Here is a 20,933-nt window from a genome sequence, read left to right as displayed (position 1 = left end):
TAATTTAAGATATAGTCCATTAGCTCATATCGGTTTATATCGGTTTTGACCAAAAAAAAAAGTCCATTAGCTCATATCGGTTTATATATTTTTTTTAAAACGGAAATTTAAAATTCGGTTATCCAGTGGTTTGCACGTGAGTTTCACGTGATTGGTTTGTGAGGAGGGAGTTAGAATTCTGGGAAAACCCTAGTCCAATCAGTAATTCTGGGAGGAGAGAGGCCGCCGGAGGAGAGAGAAAAGGTACGTGCTTTTGTGCGTTAGCTGCTATTTCACTCTGCACATTCGCTTCAATCTGTTTTCACCGTATCGTTTCGATCTTTACTTCAGTTGAAACCCCAATTCCATTTCTTAGTGTCGTATCCGAAATTTACGTTATTCAAAGTACTCATTTTATTTTTGTTTCAAACTTTGCCTTGATTCTGTTCTTTTGTGTAGTGGGGAGTTTGCTTTTGATTTCTCCTTCTCCATCTTCGACATCGAGAGAAGCGAAAAATGGCAGAAGAAGCGGATACGAACATTGAGATCTGGAAGATTAAGAAACTAATCAAGGGACTTGAGTCAGCAAGAGGTAATGGAACGAGTATGATCTCTCTTATAATGCCTCCTCGTGATCAGGTTTCTCGTGTTACGAAGATGCTTGGTGATGAATATGGAACTGCTTCAAACATTAAGAGTCGAGTAAATCGTCAATCTGTTTTGTCTGCCATTACCTCTGCTCAACAAAGGTTGAAGCTTTACAACAAGGTTCCTACTAATGGTCTTGTGCTCTACACTGGCACCATTGTTAATGATGATGGTAAAGAGAAGAAAGTGACTTTTGATTTCGAGCCCTTTAGGCCGATTAACGCTTCCTTGTACCTTTGTGACAATAAGTTCCATACCGAGGCATTGAACGAGCTTCTAGAGTCTGATGACAAGTTTGGCTTCATTGTTATGGATGGAAATGGGACACTGTTTGGCACTTTGAGTGGGAATACTAGAGAGGTTCTTCACAAGTTTACTGTTGATCTCCCGAAGAAGCACGGAAGAGGAGGACAGTCTGCACTTCGTTTTGCTCGTCTTAGGATGGAGAAGAGACACAATTATGTTAGGAAAACAGCTGAGCTTGCTACACAGTTTTACATCAATCCAGCTACAAGTCAGCCTAATGTCGCTGGTTTGATCCTTGCTGGTTCAGCTGATTTCAAAACCGAGCTCAGTCAGTCAGAGTTGTTTGATCCTCGTCTTCAAGCTAAGATATTGAATGTTGTTGATGTCTCTTACGGAGGTGAGAACGGTTTCAACCAAGCCATTGAGCTGTCTGCTGAGATTCTATCTAATGTGAAGTTCATACAGGAGAAGAAACTGATTGGCAAGTACTTTGAGGAGATAAGTCAAGATACCGGGAAATATGTTTTCGGTGTGGAGGATACTCTAAAGGCTCTAGAAATGGGTGCTATCGAAACCCTTATCGTGTGGGAGAATCTGGACATAAACAGGTACGAGCTAAAGAACAGCACGACGGGAGAATTGGTGGTGAAACACTTGGGGAAAGATCAAGAGTCTGATACAAGCAACTTCCATGATTCAGAGACAAACGCAGAGCTAGAAGTCCAGGAGAAGATGCCTCTGCTCGAATGGTTTGCAAATGAGTACAAACGATTCGGCTGCACTCTTGAGTTTGTGACTAACAAATCCCAAGAAGGGTCACAATTTTGCAGAGGTTTTGGTGGGATTGGTGGTATGTTGCGTTACCAGCTTGACATGAGGACATTTGATGAGTTATCGGATACTGAAGTTTACGAGGATTCTGATTAAAGTGGGACAACTTTTGGTGCTTGGTTTCGATCGATACAGTGAGGGAAAATGTGGCATAAAGATGGTCTTTATCAAGAAAAGAACTTTAGAGTTTTCTATAGAACAATGAAAAACTTGTCTCTTTCTTAAGCTTTTTTCTTCTCCTACAGTTGAATCTTTTGTTCTGTGCTTCATTAGACAATTTTTGTGTTGTAATTTTTGAGATTCTAAAAATCTTTTCTTGTTGTTGTTAGCTTCTGGTAATCTGGTTTCTTATAGAACATGGTCAAATACTTGGTGAAGACGGAGATAACGATATAATCATATAAGCCATGTTACTCTTCTTCCTTAAACGCTGTCGTTTTCATAAAATATATATGAATTATTAATATAATAAAGCAATTGGAATTATCCATTTTCTCCATCAGTGAGACTGATAGAAGCGGAAGTAGCGGGGGCGATTTCTAGGGTTTCTGCTCGGAATCGATTTGACGATGGGAACGAGCAGCGATCCGATCCAAGACGGTTCCGATGAGCAGCAGAAGCGTTCAGAGATCTACACATACGAAGCGCCATGGCACATCTACGCAATGAATTGGAGCGTTCGTCGCGATAAGAAGTACCGCCTCGCCATCACAAGCTTGCTCGAGCAGTACCCGAACCGAGTCGAGATTGTGCAGCTCGATGAATCCAATGGCGAGATCCGTTCCGACCCTAATCTCTCCTTCGAGCATCCTTACCCACCAACCAAGACCATTTTCATCCCTGACAAGGAAGGCCAAAGACCTGATCTTCTCGCTACTTCTAGTGATTTCCTTCGTCTATGGCGAATCGCTGATGATCACTCCCGTGTTGAGCTCAAATCTTGTCTCAATAGCAACAAGAACAGTGAGTTTTGTGGTCCTCTTACTTCCTTTGACTGGAACGAAGCTGAGCCACGCCGAATTGGAACCTCTAGCACTGATACGACTTGCACAATCTGGGATATTGAGCGTGAAGCTGTTGATACTCAGCTTATTGCACATGATAAGGAAGTCTTTGATATTGCTTGGGGTGGAGTTGGTGTTTTCGCCTCTGTCTCAGCTGATGGCTCTGTTAGGGTGTTTGATCTTCGTGATAAGGAACATTCGACTATTATCTATGAGAGTTCTGAGCCAGATACTCCTTTGGTGCGTCTAGGTTGGAACAAGCAGGATCCAAGGTACATGGCTACCATTATCATGGACAGTGCTAAGGTTGTGGTGCTCGACATTCGTTTTCCGGCTCTTCCTGTGGTGGAGCTTCAACGACATCAATCCAGTGTCAATGCCATTGCTTGGGCTCCTCATAGCTCTTGTCACATTTGTACCGCAGGAGATGATTCTCAAGCCTTGATTTGGGATATATCATCCATGGGACAGCATGTTGAAGGTGGTCTTGACCCTATTCTTGCTTACACTGCTGGTGCAGAGATTGAGCAGCTGCAATGGTCCTCTTCTCAGCCTGATTGGGTCGCCATTGCATTCTCCACCAAGCTGCAAATTCTCAGGGTTTGATCTTTTAATAGAATGTCTCATCTCTTGTCAGATTAGATTACCCGTTTTCTATCGTATTAGGGGGTCTAGTACCCTTCTTACTATCCTCAAGATGTAAAGACTGTTATCAATCATATTAATGAATCTGCTTGATCTTGTTGGTATTAAATGCTTGCACTGATCTTATTGATTTCTGATTGATAAGAAAGATTGATCCTTTCATCTCGAACTTTGCTTCATCTCTTTTTCTTTCTTAGCACAATTTTTGCAGTCTGATCCATGAGAAGTGTGTACCTCAATATTGAGGTTAACTAGGTTTACTTTTGTATTTGATTAGAGTAATGAACAGCTAGAGTTAATTATACATCTCAGTTCCTATTGCATGTCTTGGACTAGCTTTCTATAAGTCAATGCGCTAAAAAATATGGAGAACAAGTTGCAAAGTAAACCTGCAAGTAGGCTCTTATATTCCACTCAGTCCTTTAAGAGCTTGTTAAGTCTAAGTCTTTCAGGTAAATATATGAAGGCGAATCATTAACATTTTGAATGATATGGCTCAACAGCTTGTTTAACTCAACTAATGTCTGTTCTTCTAAATATTGGTACTTTCGTAGCATAAAACATTAACCTCAGTTCCAGTGTTGTGATTGTCAAGTCTATACATTTCAATATTTCAAGTATGGGATCGTTGTATTATAGATTCATACTGGTGGTGATCGGGTCGATGCAGCGCCTAAATTTGGGAGACTGAAAAATCTAAAGGAGAATTGTGGGAGGAATTCAAGTCTGGTTTCTTTCTCCTGATGTCAGTGACTTTAACTGAGTCTATGTAATATAAGTGATCTGGTTCTGATATTAATATATAAATGGTGACACATCTCTGATCTCTCTTTGAGATTACAAAGAAATTAGGTATAATCTTGTAAGCTTCAGATTATATGAAGTTTTTTGTTTATATTAGCTCTATGTACTACAACTCGTTCTTAACGTGTATGTGATTTTCATCTGCAGAGAAGAGATGTCAGAAAATCTTGTTGACTTTTCAATGGTCCTAAGATGGTATGTCGAGTCATTAGATCAAATCCTGTGCAAATGTGACCACATGATGGAGAAGCCCATCCACTTGTTAAGCCCAAGTGAGAAGCAAACATATGAATCATAGAAAACGTGAAGAGGCAAGAGAGTGATAAACAACAACCATACAAATGTATGACAAAGCTATCCAGAATCTCATCTTCTTTGCCTCCAACTCAGCAATTCTATTTTCCTATATTACCACTCACTGCTTCACATTACTTCTGTCTCTGTCTGCTACATTATACACAGCTTCTCTCTGGTAGGCATGGCTTCGGCTACTTTCTCTGTGGCCAAACCATCTCTTCAGGTTTTATTTCATTTTTGATCACCTCATTATCTCTTCACAAGTTTGATCATCATCTAATACTCTCATGATTTGCTTTTCAGGGTTTCTCTGAGTTCTCAGGACTTCGAAACTCCTCTGCTCTTCCATTTGCCAAGAAGTCTTCTTCCGATGAGTTTGTTTCTTTCGTTAGTTTCCAGACTTCTTCTGTGAGTTCCTTTCTTTCTCCATTCCTCTTTATTGCTTCTGTGTTCTATACCTTATGGTGCAATCTTGTAAACTCAGAGCTGTTTCTTGTGTTTAATGCCTTCACCATTGTAGATTTATCTATCTTTGAACAAGCCTGCATGCCATGATCAGCCATGACTGCGCCTTTATTTGAGGTTTTGTGAACCATGTACATTTGTTTTCTTTCTGTGTACTGTAGATGGGAAGCAATGGTGGATACAGGAAAGGGGTGACCGAGGCCAAGATAAAGGTAGCAATCAATGGGTTCGGTAGGATTGGTAGGAACTTCTTGAGGTGTTGGCATGGTCGTAAGGACTCTCCTCTTGATGTTGTTGCAATTAACGACACTGGTGGTGTTAAACAAGCAACACATCTGCTCAAATACGACTCAACTCTTGGAATCTTCGATGCTGATGTCAAACCTTCTGGAGATGCTGCTCTCTCTGTTGATGGAAAGATCATCAAGATTGTATCTGATCGTAACCCATCTAATCTCCCCTGGGGGTAAGTTAAAATAACACCTCCCTTATCTTTCAAATTGATCAACCTGGCTAAATCTTATTCTGAATGTTTTTGAAAATTTGATGATGATGTTTAGGGAATTAGGCATTGACTTGGTCATCGAAGGAACCGGAGTGTTTGTTGACAGAGACGGAGCTGGAAAGCACCTTCAGGCTGGAGCTAAGAAGGTTCTAATCACTGCACCTGGAAAGGGTGATATCCCAACTTATGTCGTTGGTGTCAATGCTGAACTTTACAGCCATGCAGATACAATCATCAGCAATGCGTCTTGTACAACTAATTGTCTCGCTCCATTCGTCAAGGTTCTTGACCAGAAATTTGGTAAGCATCTTGCAAAATGGAAAAGGATTACAAGAAAGTTGAACTGTTTTGTTGCAGTCTTGTAAAAAGCTGAGCAATTTTGTGTTGTGTTAAACTTGGTAGGGATCATAAAGGGTACAATGACAACTACTCACTCATACACTGGTGACCAAAGGTTGTTAGATGCAAGCCATCGTGATCTAAGGAGAGCAAGAGCAGCAGCTTTGAACATTGTTCCAACATCTACAGGAGCAGCCAAAGCCGTGGCTCTTGTGCTCCCTAATCTCAAAGGAAAGCTTAACGGGATCGCATTGCGTGTGCCAACTCCAAACGTCTCAGTGGTTGACTTAGTCGTGCAGGTCTCAAAGAAGACGTTTGCTGAAGAAGTCAATGCTGCTTTCAGAGACGCAGCTGAGAAAGAGCTCAAAGGTATCCTAGACGTCTGTGATGAGCCTCTTGTCTCTGTTGACTTCAGGTGCTCTGATGTATCCTCCACTATTGATTCTTCTCTCACAATGGTTATGGGAGATGATATGGTTAAAGTGATTGCTTGGTATGATAATGAGTGGGGTTACTCGCAGAGAGTCGTTGATTTGGCTGACATTGTTGCCAATAACTGGAAGTGAAGAAGACTCAACTTTTAATGTCTGCTCCATTATTTTTTTACTGTTATATGATTCGGAATGTATAATTGTAGTTCCTGAGTTGATTCAAACTATAATTTATAGTAATGAACTGGATTCAAACATTTTGCACCCTCTGCTTGATTCATAACTCTGGTTTAGGAATGCATTTGACAATAAACAAAGATAAAATAGTTTTTATGTTACATAAGAGGAGGATTGGTATTGAAACTGCTTAAACAGCTTACAAGAGAAGCAAAAGAGTCAACAATGTAAAAAAGATTTAAAGGTGGTATAGCTAAATCAGATGAAAGAAGAAGAAGTTCCGATCATCTGAATAGGATCTTCATTGTCATCTTTGAGAAAACTCTGAAGATTATTTTCACTGTAGTCATACTCAAAGCAATGAGAATAATTGCTGAGAACCGAACCTATCTTCATATGTTCTGCATCTCCCTGTTCACCAGTGTTGTCGTGGTAACCAAATAAGCTGCTTGACATATCATTGGGAAAAGAAGGTAAGGAAATCTCTTTGCTCTGAACAACAAGGTCATTATCATAACAATGTGGGACACTGTTAATGTGATTAGCCAAAAACTGTTGTTCTTGCAAACAAGAAGAGATAGGAGCAGGAACAAAACGGTGGTTTTCCGGTGGCTGATCTTGAAGAATACGGGAACTAGAAGAACCCAAACTCATGTCAGGTCCAAAAGACACAATGGTGGGATTAACAAAATCTTTGTCTGATGATGACTGTACCAACTTCTGTGGTTGTCTTTGTGAAGTTATGTTATCCGTGTAGAAGAAGTTGGTTTTAGCTAAAGAGCCACTGATGGATCGAGCAGCAACATCATATGCTAAAGCAGCTTCTTCGGCTGTATCAAACGTTCCAAGCCAATGTCTTTCTTTTGTAAACGGGTTTCTGATTTCAGCTGCATATCTTCCCCATGGACGTCTCCTCACTCCAAGGTACTTGCCTTCTTGTGACTTCTTCTCTTGTTTGCTTTTGCTCTTGTTTCTTGATTTCAGCATGTTCACAACATTCAGAGATCAATGCCTCTCTTTCTCTAAGTCTATTTGAGGGTCCTTAAGGCTCTGCTATATAAACTATAAACTGCGAAAGAAGAGCAAAAGAGTGTGTGAACTTGATTGATGCCTTTTTGGTTTTGGCATTAAATTAAAGGAATTAGTTGGGAGTTAAAAAATTTATCTCCAAAGTCTTATTCTCCTTCGTAAACCGTGTCAGCAGAAACAAGAAAGTGTCTCATATTTTCTCCATTTTTGTCCTTTTACTTAATATTTTCCACACTTTAGCTACATGGTCTCTGAGATTAGTCATCTTTATGTCATTACATTGCATCCAAGCAAAGAAAAAGGCAAACCCTTGAGAACTGTATGGAGCCAAGCCAAGTGGGTGACAAGGACATTGTCATTTTAGACTCAGACAAAAACTGTACAAATGTCAAGAAGCCTAACTAAATCTTTCAATAGGAGAACATGTGACATAAGCTTAGGGATTTGGATTTAAAGGCTGAGTCAGTTGATTTGAAGTCAATCCTTAAGCATTGATCTGTGTGTGATTAGTTAATTTTTATTCTGTGTCATTTTGTCTTCTTGCACTTGGTGTCGAAATTGCATATGAAGACAATTCCATCTTGATCACTTAAAACAGACAAAGATATCAAAGTTCAAGACAAGTTTGAAATATATCACATGTGTCTGAATTCAATTTGCCTCTCATGTTTCAACTTGTTTACATCAGTAGAGTAAGCTATTCATTTGAATCCAAAATAGCTAAAGAAGATGAAAAAAAACTAATTAACTACAAAACAGTACCAAGGATCTATTTGACACTCCTCTAACTTTGAAGAATCCTGCACTGACTCTTCCTCTGTTCTCAATCTTCCTTCTTCTCCCATAACTCTTAGGAACTCTTCAAGTGCCCTTTGCATCCACTCATACCGACACAGCTCCAATGCTTCTTTAACATTCAGCTGCACATTTTCGAGTAATCTCAAAGTTATAAGAGAATAAAAAGACCTTCCTTCATTAAAACATTGTACTTCCTTACATGACCAACTAACAACATATTTGAGATTTGAGTTTAGAGCTTGTACCCATTTCCTATCGCGATTCTCTCGCTCTGGCCAATCCTCGAGTTCTTCGGTAACCTCTAATGCAAACATATATCCTTTGCAACAACCTAAACATTCATCCTCCACTGTGCTACTTTTGCTTCTAAATTCCCAAACTCCTAAAGGATCTTCCTATAAACCAAAACATCACGACCAAAAACACATATAATTCAAACAACTATTTAACATAGCTTTCTTAATATCTGGTTTAAGAAGTTGGAATCTTACTCTAAGTGTTCCTTTAACTCCTGCTTCTTCCATGGCTTCACGAGAAGCAGCTTCAAGAACAGTCTCATCATCTTCCCATCCTCCCTGATAATAATAACACACACAAAAATGGACAACTGCAAAATGACAGTAAAGAAAGAGATGCTCAAATGAAAAAGAAACCTTTGGGAAGACAAGATCATGACGATTAGGAGATGAAACCATAAGAACTTCAAGTTTGTTAACAAAGTCAACACTTGAGTCTTCTTCAGTTTCGTCAGCTTTAATCAGCCTATACGGAATGCATCTGTTGATAAATGTGTTAAGAGGAACAAATAACATAATCAACAATTCTGTTTTTTTCTTTCTGATATAAGGGTCTCTTGAAATTTTTCAAGAATGGAAAATTTGGAATTCAAGAAGAAACATTTTAATAGCTATTTTATTTGAAGGTTGGTGGGTACCCTGAAACGAGACGGAAGTTGTTGTCGTAACGTTGACGATCTCGTCCTGTACGAGAAGAAAGAACCGACATTGACGAATCTGCGGACACGACAATTAAAAAGGGGATTGAGAAAGAAACAGAGAGAATGCTTTTTCTCTGTCTGTATCTGCTACGTTCTTGAAAAGCCCTGTTCTTGTTGTATATTGTAGTTAGTAAGAAGAAACATTATGATCATATAGCTTTCATGACGAGTCCATCTTCTTCTTCCCAAAAGAACAAAACTTTCCCCAGAATTACCGAATCCACGAGAGAAAGAGAGAATCTTGAAGCTCACCAAAAAAAATTAAAAAAATGATCGTTTAGTTTCTTCCTATTTTTGCGGAGGAGAATGAGGAGTTTGGACCAACGAGAGAGCATTCATTGCTTTCTAAACCATCACCTATCTCTCTATTTAATCATCTTCGAAATTAATTAAATAAAATTTAAAACTTATATTAAAAAAAAAAAACTTGTGCTCAACCATAAAACGCACACAAATTCGAAGAAACTCACTCTAAAAGGATCTGATTCTGTATTTGACTTTTTTTTTACTGTATATCTCTTTGAGTATTATTCTCCACTTAAGAGAACTATTCCATTATTGTTTCTACACAACAACAAAAAAACTTATCTTGAGACGTGTTTTAATAGAAGACAGTTGAAATCCGAATTGGAATAGTTTTTTTTTTGGTTTGTCTAGCTGAGAATAACAGATAGGAACAATCATGGAGTATATAATATAATTTTAGAAAATACTTCGTTGCAGAAATAAAAATAAACATTACTAAAGAATAATATAAACCAAGATTGAATATTACTACTCTCCTAGTCGAAATTAAAGTAGCTATTCTTCTTTTCTTTTCTTTTTTCGTTTTTATTATTTTGATTTAAAATTTTGGTGGGATAGACATTATAATTCCTTTTCCTAATCGGTTAAATCCTTTATCGATTAGAACTTGCGAGAGAGAGTATAAAAGAGAAGCTAGCATATCGCTGAAACGTACCAATCACTTCGTATCAACAACAAGAAGAAACACTCAGATTTTGTCATGGAAGAAGGAAGGCAAGCGCTTGTATCATCATCATCATCATCATCATCATCATCATCACAAGGTAAGAGAGGAAACAAGAAGTTAGTACTGAATATTGCATCGTTGTCATCACCACTACCAGACAATGTCGTTGAGGAAATCTTCTTAAAACTTCCCGTGAATGCCCTAATGAGACTTAAGTGTCTCTCAAAACAATGGAGATCAACGATCGAGTCTCACTGTTTCTCACAGATGCACTTGAAGATCTCCGAGCGATCACACGTGGATCATCCACATATCATGATCATCACTTGGAATCCAGACAACAAGATTATTACTTTTAGGAGCGTCTCTTTGGAATCTGTTGAGTTCTTACCCTCTAATCTTTTCAAGTTCCCTCACCCATTCCAAGATGCCGCCAGCTGCGCTTCTGAAAGCTGTGACGGGCTTTTCTGCGTCTATTCCCCAAAAACACTTGACATATATGTGGTTAATCCGGCAACACGATGGTTCCGACAACTTCCTCCGGCTAGGTTTCAGATTTTAATGGACAAGTCAAACCCCACTGCTCTAGATACTTGGGGAGACGACATGAAATCAGTCTATCATCTAGCATTCGTGAAAGGCTCTGATTACAAGCTGGTGTGGTTATATAATTCAGATAAACACATTAATGCTGATGGCGCGAGTCCTAACGAGGGAGCTACCAAGTGCGAGGTTTTCGATTTTAAGACAAACACTTGGAGATACTTGTCTTGCACTCCAAGTTATCGAATTTTTCATGATCAAAAGCCAGCATCTGCAAACAGGTCGCTTTATTGGTTCACGGAACCTTATAATAATGCTGAAATCAAAGTAATAGCTTTTGATATTCATACCGAAACATTTCGGTTGCTACCTAAGCCTAGCTCTTTTGCTTGTTCAGATCCATGCCATATTGACATGTGCACGCTGGATAATAGTTTGTGCATGTATGAGACAAAAGAGAGCGATAACATCCAAAAAATTTGGCGGTTGAAATCATCGGAAGACGCATGGGAACAGATTTATACCGTAAATCTACTTTCTTCTCATAATTTTCATTACAATTTTGTCGACATACTTAGTCCGATCCAAAAGGATTTGGTTGAGCCATCCACACCCATGGCGATATACAAGAACAAGAAGATCATGCTCTCACATCGCTATACCCGCAATTTGGTAAATCCCGAAACAGAACGTCTCCGCTCACTTTTCAAAAATATTTTGTGTATCGTAAGATCTGTTCCTTATTTTCCAAGCTTGATCTCTCATCTTTAAATCAAAATAAAAGATTATTCAACTTTTTTTGTCTTGCAACTGCTCTTCTTGAGCGCATTTGAGAAAGTCAATGACATTAAGTTGGTAACATATATGTTGGATCATCACCTCCATTCTCCATCAGATATTTTTAGATGTTGCAAATACATCAAGAAGAGCTTTGCTCATAAATTATGATTTCTCATTACTCTTTTCGTTTACTCCACCTAAGCTGAAGATTACTTAATCCAAAGACACTAGACACTAGTCACTACCCTGTAATTATTTATTTTAAGTAAGTAGACATGAGGTGCACACACAAAAAAAAAGTACGTAGAGTTTTGTTTTTACATTAAAAAGGTATCAAGGAGTTTATTAGAAACAAATACTGTAATAATTATTCAATTTTGGAAAACATAATTAAAAGTACATGTAAAGAAGCGTATTAGCTGGTAATAAATTGTAATATTTAATACCTTAATATTTTGTTAGTAATAGTAAATTAAAGATATATTAAATAAAATAATAATTAGAGATGCTGCCAAAAAAAAAGATATAATAATAAGTAATATATGTGACATATAGAGATTTTTTTTTTTGGTAGGGACATATAGAGATTTTATTAGATTATAGCTTAATTATCTAACATTTTTAAAGTAGTAGGTAAGGTTTTCTGCCAAAAATTAATAATTAATACTTATTAGAAAATCTGGTCGAATTTTGTATTTCATCATCTATATAACTTTGTCCTTTTTCAACTTGAAATCAAATCACTATTTTTGGTGTCAAAATTTGAAAGAACAAATTACTAAAAACCATAAAATTAACCAAACTTATATTAAACAAAAAAAACAAACTTATGGCTTGTTCTTGTATATATATAAAACACATTCGTTCATATTGTATATCAAAAGAAGAAATATTCTGGCAACGATGGAAGCAATTGCATCAGCATCATCTCTAGCAAACGACCTTGTCGAAGAAATCTTGATGAGACTTCCTGTGAAATCACTAATGCGACTCAAGTCTCTCTCAAAACAATGGAGATCGACGATCCAGTCTCGCAGTTTTGCAGAGAGACACTTGAAGGCTCCCCAACGATTCCACATGGAACACTCAGAAGTCATCGCCATGTCCACAGGATACCTCTTATCAGACGATGAGCGTCGTTCGATTTGTTTTAAGACTATCTCCTTAGACTCCACTCCACTTCTATCGTTTACTCTTCCCAAGTCCCATCCTCGCTACTTCAATTTCTACGTTTCTAACAATTGTGACGGCCTATTCTGCATCTATTCCCCTGAATCACAGTTTATAGATATAGTTAATCCGGCCACACGGTGGTTTAGACAGCTTCCTCCTGCTAGGATTCAGATTTTGATGCACAAGTGGATACTCAATCTAGAAGCGTGGGAACCTGATCTTTACTCTTTTATGACACTAGTCCCTTCAATAGCAATCATGAAGGCTAGCACTGATTACAAATTAGTGTGGTTGTATAACTCTGATAAGCATAACTCGGATGCTTCGAGTCCAAACGAGGGACTTACCAAGTGCGAAGTTTTTGATTTTAGGGCAAACGCTTGGAGGTACGTAACTTGCACTCCAAGTTATCTGATATGTAATCAACAAGGTCCAGAATATGTAGACGGGTTGAGTTATTGGTTCACAGAACCATATAATGGCGAAATCAAAGTAATAGCTCTTGATATCCACACTGAAACATTCCGGGTGTTGCCTAAGATTCATCCGGCTATTGCCACTTCAAACCCTAGGGAAATTTGCATGTGCAATTTGGATAATAGTTTGTGCATCATGACAAAGGTGGTCGATACGAAACTCAACGAGATTTGGAGATTGAAAGCATCAGAAGACATGTGGGAGAAGGTTTATACCATAAATTTGTTTGTTGGTCCTTCTTTTCGAAGTTGTATTGGTTGGAAACCGGTGGCGATACGCAATAACAAGAAGATATTGTTCTCATGTTCTTACGCTAGAAATCTGATAGAATACGATCCCCAAACAAAAACCGTCTGTTCTGTTTTCAGACATCTTGATCAGTGTCAAGTTTTAAAACATGTTCCTTATATTGAAAGTTTGATATCTAATATATAAAATGCATATTCATATCTTTTGATGTATCTGGAAGCATGTAAGTAAAAGAGCCATCCTTGTAATCTTTTATCAATGAAAAAGTTATATTTTCTCATGATTCCATTATGCTTGTATTTGACTACATTGAGTCTAAGCTCAGGCCTTTCCAGAGAAAATGGAATTTACACAAAGATTGATCTCTGTTATTATTAATTTATTTTTTAAAACAACAGAGCTTTTGCTTATGCATTGCAGTTCTAAATTGTTTTCCATATCCGTGAAAAATCAACTCATAAATGAAAAGCTAAGCAGAATTATTGAGAAACAATGGCATTTTGGCAAAAAGTTGAAATTATGTACTCAAACACATGTTTTCAAAGCTAAAATTAAAACAGTTATCATCTGAAATACATGATTAAAATTTGATGAAACTAAGTAAGAAAATTGCTGACTAGGCTTAGATCTAGCTCTGCTCTACTACGCAGCTGCTTCCTTCTTTCTCGCATTCAAATCAAACCAAACCAGCGTAACCTGCTGTGTCTAAAAGCACTGCTTTGATTTGTTCAGGCAACACTTCATGGTCTTCTTGGCATTGCTGATTCAAAGGAAACAAGACATGTTATTACCACTGTATACTAACCATTCTCTCAAAATAACTATTCTTTGAATGCTAGATTACTAATCCATGATCATTATAGCATCTAACTACTATATCACCTCAGCGCGGAAAACATCCAAAGCAAAACCGTTGAAACAGCTAATCACTGCTTGTTGAACATCCAATCCTAAGTTATCCAAAGCTCTCATGGTGGAAAGCAAAAGACCAGGTCTACGACCACAGAACATGTGAATGTTCACTGCCTTCCCTTCCCTTAATCTAACCTCAACCTGAGAAACAAACCAAAAGTATATCAAAACAAAGACTCCTTACCAAGCAAATTACAGAATCTGGTTTGCCCAATAAAAAGCTTTTTGAGTTTATTCTTACTCTTGGTTGTTGGCCTTTAGGGCTTGGCAAGGAGGAAGATGGGCACAACTCTTCCTTGACACGGTAAGACAGCGTTTGTGGAGTTGGTGTTAACGGATGCAAGCTTGAAGAACTCGGTGGAGTAGATTCGAGTTCAGTATGAAGATCATTTATTCTTTGTAAGAGCTCTTTAAGATAATCAATGGCATCTCCAAGTATTGATGCTCTATCCATCTGCATTTAAAGCCACAAGTACCCAAAATTAAGGACACAAGAGTCTATAGAAGATCTTAAGGAGAGGAAAAGGAAGAAACTTTTCTTACTTTGCTGATATTGGGAACAACTGATCTAAGCATGTAAAGCCTATCGTTAAGCTTCTTCCTTCTTCTTCTCTCAGCCATTAGATTCTTAGCAGGCATGCCTTTCTTCTTACCTTTATTATTATTATGCTCATCAGATTCGTAATTTAATCCAGAGATATCAATGATTCCGGTACTAGTATCGTCGATCTCTCTCTCGTAGCTCGACTTCCTCATTTCAGAAGAACTCTCTGAGTTGCACATTTTGCTACTCGAGCTCTGACGCATCGCAGCTCGTTTCTGGAACAACGTTGGCTGCGAGCCGGATGAAGCCAACACCTCTAACGGTTTCAGAACTTTTGCTCTGTTCTCGAACAGAGGACTCAGTCCACAAGATCCGCTGCTGTTTTCCGGCGCCGGGATCGACCGGGAAGTGAGAAAGTCCGGCCCAGGGTGGCTCAATCCAGCGAAACTCATCGAGTTTGGAGTTTGGTTTCCATGGAACTGTTGTCCTAAGAAACCAGAATCGAAGCCAAATTCATCAAAAGCGTTGTTGTTGCTGCTTGTTGGGACACTGAGAAGAGAAGCGATACAAGCTTTTGTAGCTAAGAAAGACTGTTCCTGTTGTTGTCGCAGTTGCTGTGAAGCAGCGTCGAGTGTGAAAGGATGCAACGGAGCAGAAGAAGAAGAAGAATCAATCGATTGCTGAAGAAGAAGAAGCAGATTCTCAGACGGGTTTAAAGGAAAGCCACCACTGAATCTGAAGTCACTTTGGTTATTATTACTACTGTGGAGGATTTGAGAATCTTGTAGATGTTGTGATGGTGTTGGGTTACTGAACCAGTCTTCATCTGGGTTTCTGACCCACGACGCAGCTTCGCCGTTATCAACCTCCGGAGATCTTTCTCCGCCGCCGTCAAGCCAAACGCCGTCGCCGTTCATGGGAAAAAAGTTTTAGAATTTTGGAGAGGAAGTTTGAAATGAAACCTCAAAAGGAGACAAGGCGAGAGAAACGGAGTTTATAGAGAGATTTACAAAAAAGGAGGCGTTATAAAGTGGAATCACGAGGATCTTATGAAGGAGAAGAAGAAGAAAAAAAAAATCTAAGAAGAAAGAGAGAGTTCAAAGCTCAAAACCCCTTTAAAAGTTTAGATTTTTTTTGGTTTGTGGGGATTTCAGTTTTGGTGAAGGCAACCATTGTTTTAACTCTCTTTCTTGTTCTTCTATCTCTGTTTAAAGAGTTGGGTGTTGATTCTCGTGACTATGTTTAGCTTTCCGTCTCTTATTACATCCACTTCATCTTTGCCACCTCTTTCTTCTCTGACTTTTTTTTTTTTTCTTGTTTCCAGAATTATTTCAGTCAGAGAGTGTGTCAAAAAAAGCTTTGGACGATGATTAGCAAAACTAATTCCGACCGTTAGTTTGTATTATAAAATAAAACATTACGATTTTTATCAAAAATTAAAGTGTATTATTGCCTTTTTTTGTTTTCTTGGACAAAAGTGTATTATTGCCTTATTGGTTGAAAAACAAACAAAAGAATCTGTAATTTGGTTACCATTGAAAACGGAATGGTCCCTTTTTTTATAAGAAATTTTTGTAGTTATTTTTCTATAACTAATAAAGGGACTCTGAACTAAAGAAATTTTGTCGACAAACAAAAAAAAAAAAAAAAAAAAAGAACTAAAGAAATTTATAAATGTCTCAAAACTTTGTGATGTGTGTAATATTAAATGTAGTAGGCTAATTATTAATATATTTATATTGGATTTTAACATGAATAAAAAGAGTTATCTTTGAATAAATATTTCAAGATTAAATAGTATATAATACGGATAAAAGATGTCGGATGCAATGGTCCCTGTTTTTAAAACAACGAGGCGATGGTCCCTTCAAGAAGAGAAAAATCTGTATATTTCATCTTCCTTTACATCCACACATTATTTAAAAATAACAATAAGAATTTTCCATTGGGTGTACCTCAAAATTTTACTGCATGCTTTTAATTCTTACAAATCAGATTAAATTCTTGTAGTTACAACTCTCCTCTTTCTTTTTTTCTGGATTCACGAAAAATAAAATTACAGCAGCATCTTCTCTCGAGTGTCACCTTATGTTGAATACTAAAATATATTACAAACAAAATATAACATATGAAGAAAAAGACGAGGAGAGCATCAATTTAACTACTGCATTTTATTATATATGAGAGATCAAACTCGGAAAATAAGAAACAAATCTTCTATACCGAGGACATTTGAGAAATAAATGGAGAGATTTTGTTTGGGGATCGTATTTGATCAGAGTGTGGGCATAGCGATGTGAGAGTAGGATCTTCTTGTTCTTGCATATCGCCAGCGGTGTGGATGGCACAGCCAAGTCCTTTTGGGCCCAATTAAATCCATCACTAAACACAGATAAAGATGAAGAACAAGAAAGCAAATCTATGGTGTAAATTTTTTCCCATGAGTCTTCTGATGATTTCAACTTCCAAATATTTTGGATCATAGTCTCTCCTTCTCTTTTCGACATGCACAAACCATTATCTAGAGTGCACATGTCGATATGTTTAGGATCTGAACTAGCAATAGCTGGGTTAATCTTAGGTAGCACCCGAAACTTTTCAGTGTGAATATCGAGAGCTACCACTTTGATTTCGCCATTATATGGTTCTGTAAACCAGTAAATAGACCCGTTTGCAGTTGTTGGCGTTTGGTCATAGAATATCTGATAACTTGGAATGCAAGTTAAGGACCTCCAAGTGTTTGCCCTAAAATCAAAGACCTCGCACTTCTCGTTTGGACCCGAGGCATCAGAGTCATTCGTGTAAGGAGTATACATCCACACTAATTTATAATCAGTGGCCTTAACGAATGTTATGTAAAATATTGATTTTATGTCACTCGAAAATTGTGGAGGGGATATTAACTTGTGCATCGAAATCTGAAACCCGGCGGGAGGAAGTTGTCGGAGCCACCGTGTGGCCGGATTAACTACATAAATGGCTTGTGTTTTCATGGAATGGATACAGAAAAGTCCATCGCAGCATTCGGAAGCATAGATCCAGTGATGAAATCCTTGAGGGAAATTGATAAGAGTGGAGGACAAAATAGAAGCCGATTCCAAACAGACAGTACGAAAGCCGATGTCGGTGTCTGGACGAGCCAGAGTACCTTTACTCCCTTTGAAGGGATATTCTTCGGAGATGGCCATGACCATGGGATGATCCACGCAGGCTTGCTTGGCGATCTTCAAGTGTCTCTCTTCAAAACTGCGTGACTCGATCGTCGACCTCCATTGTTTTGAGAGACACTTGAGTTGGATGATGGCTTGCACCGGAAGTCGTAAGAAAATTTCCTCTACAACGTCGTTTGGTAGATATGATGGTGCAAACACTGGCTTCTCGTTTCCTCTTCTTCTCTTTCTTTTAGATGATGATGATGCAATCACTCGCTTCCCGTTTCCTCTTCTTCTCTTTCTTTGTGATGATGATGCCATCGTTTGATACGAATGAATTGTCTCTACCCTGTATCTCTTTTTATACACGTTTGGCCGCAAAATTCTTTTCCTTTTTTTTATTAGGAGAAGAAATAAATCACATATTAAAATCGCTAGAGATAATAACTCTACATAGGAAGATAAATTTAGAAATAGACCTATACAATACAAACCAAAACTGCTTTAGCTAAGTTTTTATCAATTAGAAAAGAAGTTGCGGAAATTCTAATCTCAAATATATGAGGAAAACTTTAAAACTAAATTTTCAGCTCCAACATGTTATAATATATTAGATGAATTGGCTAATTTAAAAATTCTAATATTTTCAATAAAAAGGATACTGAGCAGTGGGGTTGGCTGGGCCTAATGGGCTTAAAAGTCCAAACAAGTCATTTTAGTAACTTACCTGTGTCTTCTAAGTTCTAACCCTCCAAGTGAGTTGGAGGTTTCGCATCCATCAACATCATCAATATTCACACATCATCAGATCTTAAGCTCGAGACTGCATTTTCCGAGCAGTCAGACAAAGACGATGGGGTCGTCACAGTCTACGCAGATACTCAATGAAGAAGCAGAGAGCGAAGGTGAAGAAGAAGAAGAGGAAGATGTTAATGGCGTATTGAACAACAGAAGAACCGAGCTGGATAATCTCCTGGTCAAGAAGGTTCTCGAGCAAGAGCCTGAGATGCTTCCTTGTCACGCCTCTGCTTCTCCACTCTCTCCTCAGCTCTCTTCTCTTGGAACGCCTCGAATCGGACCTTCCATCAAAGTCTGGGACCCTTACAACGTCCTCGCCCCACCTCTCTTCTCTCACGATCGCTCCGCCGTAACCCAAGTCTATTTCATCAGCCACGGAGAGTGTGATCTCAATCTCAGGCCTGATCTTATTGGAGGTAGGTGCCACGTCGCCACTCTCACCCCTAACGGAAAACGTCAGGCGAGAGCTCTCGCCGTCTTCTTAAACTCCGAAGGTGTTCGATTCACCTCCGTCTTCTCCTCTCCCCTGGATCGAGCTAGATCCATGGCTGTTTCCGTTTGCCAGGTACTGTATCTACTAGTCTTCGATTTCTCAATTCTACAATCTAAAAGCTGTGAAATTGGAACCCGATTCTGCAGCAATATTATTGAGTGTTGCTATAATAGGAAGCTCATGAAACGAAACCAACTTGGATCATTCTATAATCTTGTAAACACTGTACAACTTTTAGAATCTATTGCGTTGCTCGTGGTTGAGTAAGGATTACATATAGTAAGAATCTCTTACTACTCCGATGAAACTTGTTTGGATGCTTGTCAGAAGAAATGTGGTTTAGTTTGTAAATGATATGTGGATTGAAACGCTGCCTTGGTGCTTCATGCAGGAAATGAATTTTCCGGAGGAGCATGTACAGTCTTCAGATGCCATTGCCGAGATGAGTTTTGGAGACTGGGAAGGAATCCATAGATCAGAGATCTACACACCTGAAACTCTAAGCTTAATAGAAAGATGTCAACCTGATTTCTCAGCTCCATCCGGTGAATCACTCAGACAAGTAGAGTTTCGAATGGTTCGTTTTCTGAATGGGTTAGTGTCAGGACTTTCAGAGAAGCTCAGGTCTGAACATCTTTCATCTACAACACATCACAACCATTCCCGAGGTTTCTCTTTAGCCACCTCTATTCATCGTCCAAGCCTTACAAGGAAGAAATCTGGTAAGAGCAGGTTTCAGGTGATGAATACAACCGGTGATCACGAGTCAAATGAAGAGATTTTTAATCATCACAATGATGAACAACACCTAGGCCATATAAACATCAAGAGTCCCTCTTCTCAACACTCACCCTGCATTGGAGTTTTCTCACACTCTTTACCTATAAAGTGTCTTTTAACTGGTATACTCGGATGCAGCCCGGTAATGACACATAAGATCTGTGTGGAGGATTCCTCTGTGACCGTGTTACAACATTCGTGGAAAACCGGTTGGCAGGTAAAGCGGTTAAATGACACCGCTCATCTTAGACTTTTGTAGCATCATCATCATCAAAATTCTTTTACTCTCTAAAAGCTCGAACAAACAGCGAGCTGGTAAATTATTCGAAGACCTTCACAAGCTATTTGAGTCTGCAGAAGAAGATCATCAACAAGCTTGCAGATTACAAGCTACCACCTCGAGCCTCTTGTATGTTTGTTTTGAAAAAGCAAAGCTAAAGATTCATTAATTTTGATGTTTGGCTTACTTGTTCTGTCTGATTCTTTCTATTTGCAAGCTTAAAGGAATCTTATGTAATTCTTATACTTACAATCACATTAAAAAAAAAAAGAATCTTAAAGTTCTGGATCATCAGTATTTCTGAATTCTGATCGATGCAAAACTCATTGCCGTATCATCGATATCTGTAAGTTGCTGAAGAGTCCACCGCTTGTCATTTACTTCAGAATTGTGCTTCTTAGATAAATCTTCAAACCTCAGAAAGTTTTCTACTTACTATTAACCCTTAGGTGGTGGAAGTGATAAGAAAAAGAGGTAAATGAAATCACATGACTTAGGAGGAAGAAACCAAAAAATATGCATGTGAAACAGTTAAGGACCCATACTTTGGTCCGTGAACACATTCATTTCAATTCTTTGTTTCT

The 20,933-nt window shown here is 38.4% G+C and overlaps 10 protein-coding genes across 12 annotated transcripts; 6 read left to right on the top strand and 4 right to left on the bottom strand.

Moving 5' to 3' along the window:
• The first annotated feature begins 146 nt into the window (after positions 1 to 146).
• On the top strand, positions 147 to 2,032 carry LOC17898444 (eukaryotic peptide chain release factor subunit 1-2). The gene is made up of 2 exons (XM_006307499.2): positions 147 to 243; positions 439 to 2,032. Exon 2 carries the CDS (start codon positions 496 to 498, stop codon positions 1,798 to 1,800), a length of 1,305 nt encoding a protein of 434 aa, XP_006307561.1. The 5' UTR covers positions 147 to 243; positions 439 to 495; the 3' UTR covers positions 1,801 to 2,032.
• A 167-nt stretch (positions 2,033 to 2,199) lies between these two features.
• Positions 2,200 to 3,462, top strand: LOC17900924 (WD repeat-containing protein LWD1). Its single transcript, XM_006304529.2, has one exon. It carries the CDS (start codon positions 2,274 to 2,276, stop codon positions 3,312 to 3,314), a length of 1,041 nt encoding a protein of 346 aa, XP_006304591.1. The 5' UTR covers positions 2,200 to 2,273; the 3' UTR covers positions 3,315 to 3,462.
• A 1,021-nt stretch (positions 3,463 to 4,483) lies between these two features.
• Positions 4,484 to 6,451, top strand: LOC17897550 (glyceraldehyde-3-phosphate dehydrogenase GAPA2, chloroplastic). Its single transcript, XM_006304923.2, is given in 6 exon segments — positions 4,484 to 4,550; positions 4,553 to 4,677; positions 4,758 to 4,862; positions 5,081 to 5,385; positions 5,480 to 5,724; positions 5,827 to 6,451. Coding segments are annotated over 6 exon segments (1,335 nt in total). The 5' UTR covers positions 4,484 to 4,498; the 3' UTR covers positions 6,330 to 6,451.
• Positions 6,370 to 7,376, bottom strand: LOC17899238 (ethylene-responsive transcription factor ERF088). The gene has a single exon (XM_006303808.2). The coding sequence runs from the start codon at positions 7,356 to 7,358 to the stop codon at positions 6,630 to 6,632; it is 729 nt and encodes a 242-aa protein (XP_006303870.1). The 5' UTR covers positions 7,359 to 7,376; the 3' UTR covers positions 6,370 to 6,629.
• Positions 7,377 to 8,024: 648 nt separating this feature from the next.
• Positions 8,025 to 10,196, bottom strand: LOC17899441 (nudix hydrolase 12, mitochondrial). Of its 3 annotated transcripts, none has more exons than XM_023789897.1 (5): positions 10,157 to 10,196; positions 9,133 to 9,211; positions 8,690 to 8,975; positions 8,444 to 8,593; positions 8,025 to 8,320 (listed from the first exon to the last, which is right to left on the bottom strand). In XM_023789897.1, exons 2-5 carry the CDS (start codon positions 9,201 to 9,203, stop codon positions 8,141 to 8,143), a joined length of 687 nt encoding a protein of 228 aa, XP_023645665.1. In that variant the 5' UTR covers positions 9,204 to 9,211; positions 10,157 to 10,196; the 3' UTR covers positions 8,025 to 8,140. The 3 variants fall into 3 exon arrangements, with proteins under 3 accessions (XP_023645665.1, XP_023645666.1, XP_006303346.1); XM_023789898.1 differs by lacking the exon at positions 10,157 to 10,196 and having other exon boundaries at positions 8,690 to 8,773; positions 8,852 to 8,975; positions 9,133 to 9,538; XM_006303284.2 differs by lacking the exon at positions 10,157 to 10,196 and having other exon boundaries at positions 9,133 to 9,538.
• LOC17900780 (putative F-box/kelch-repeat protein At1g12870) lies at positions 10,034 to 11,687 on the top strand. Its single transcript, XM_023789896.1, has one exon. It carries the CDS (start codon positions 10,202 to 10,204, stop codon positions 11,480 to 11,482), a length of 1,281 nt encoding a protein of 426 aa, XP_023645664.1. The 5' UTR covers positions 10,034 to 10,201; the 3' UTR covers positions 11,483 to 11,687.
• Positions 11,688 to 12,388: 701 nt separating this feature from the next.
• LOC17900318 (putative F-box protein At1g12855) lies at positions 12,389 to 13,645 on the top strand. Its single transcript, XM_006306072.2, has one exon. The coding sequence runs from the start codon at positions 12,395 to 12,397 to the stop codon at positions 13,574 to 13,576; it is 1,182 nt and encodes a 393-aa protein (XP_006306134.1). The 5' UTR covers positions 12,389 to 12,394; the 3' UTR covers positions 13,577 to 13,645.
• A 205-nt stretch (positions 13,646 to 13,850) lies between these two features.
• Positions 13,851 to 15,961, bottom strand: LOC17898591 (transcription factor SCREAM2). Its single transcript, XM_006307393.2, has 4 exons — positions 14,846 to 15,961; positions 14,544 to 14,756; positions 14,273 to 14,443; positions 13,851 to 14,150 (listed from the first exon to the last, which is right to left on the bottom strand). Exons 1-4 carry the CDS (start codon positions 15,761 to 15,763, stop codon positions 14,067 to 14,069), a joined length of 1,386 nt encoding a protein of 461 aa, XP_006307455.1. The 5' UTR covers positions 15,764 to 15,961; the 3' UTR covers positions 13,851 to 14,066.
• Positions 15,962 to 17,034: 1,073 nt separating this feature from the next.
• LOC17898401 (putative F-box protein At1g12855) lies at positions 17,035 to 18,319 on the bottom strand. Its single transcript, XM_006306191.2, is given in 2 exon segments — positions 17,035 to 17,088; positions 17,090 to 18,319. Coding segments are annotated over 2 exon segments (1,284 nt in total).
• Positions 18,320 to 18,815: 496 nt separating this feature from the next.
• Positions 18,816 to 20,646, top strand: LOC17897657. Its single transcript, XM_006307648.2, has 2 exons — positions 18,816 to 19,361; positions 19,681 to 20,646. The coding sequence occupies exons 1-2, from the start codon at positions 18,852 to 18,854 to the stop codon at positions 20,326 to 20,328; spliced, it is 1,158 nt and encodes a 385-aa protein (XP_006307710.2). The 5' UTR covers positions 18,816 to 18,851; the 3' UTR covers positions 20,329 to 20,646.
• The last annotated feature ends 287 nt before the right edge of the window (positions 20,647 to 20,933 follow it).

The sequence above is a fragment of the Capsella rubella genome, unplaced genomic scaffold (assembly GCF_000375325.1).
Source record: "Capsella rubella cultivar Monte Gargano unplaced genomic scaffold, Caprub1_0 scaffold_1, whole genome shotgun sequence".
Classification (NCBI taxonomy): Eukaryota; Viridiplantae; Streptophyta; class Magnoliopsida; order Brassicales; family Brassicaceae; genus Capsella; species Capsella rubella.
This window is presented reverse-complemented; position numbering and strand designations above follow the sequence as displayed.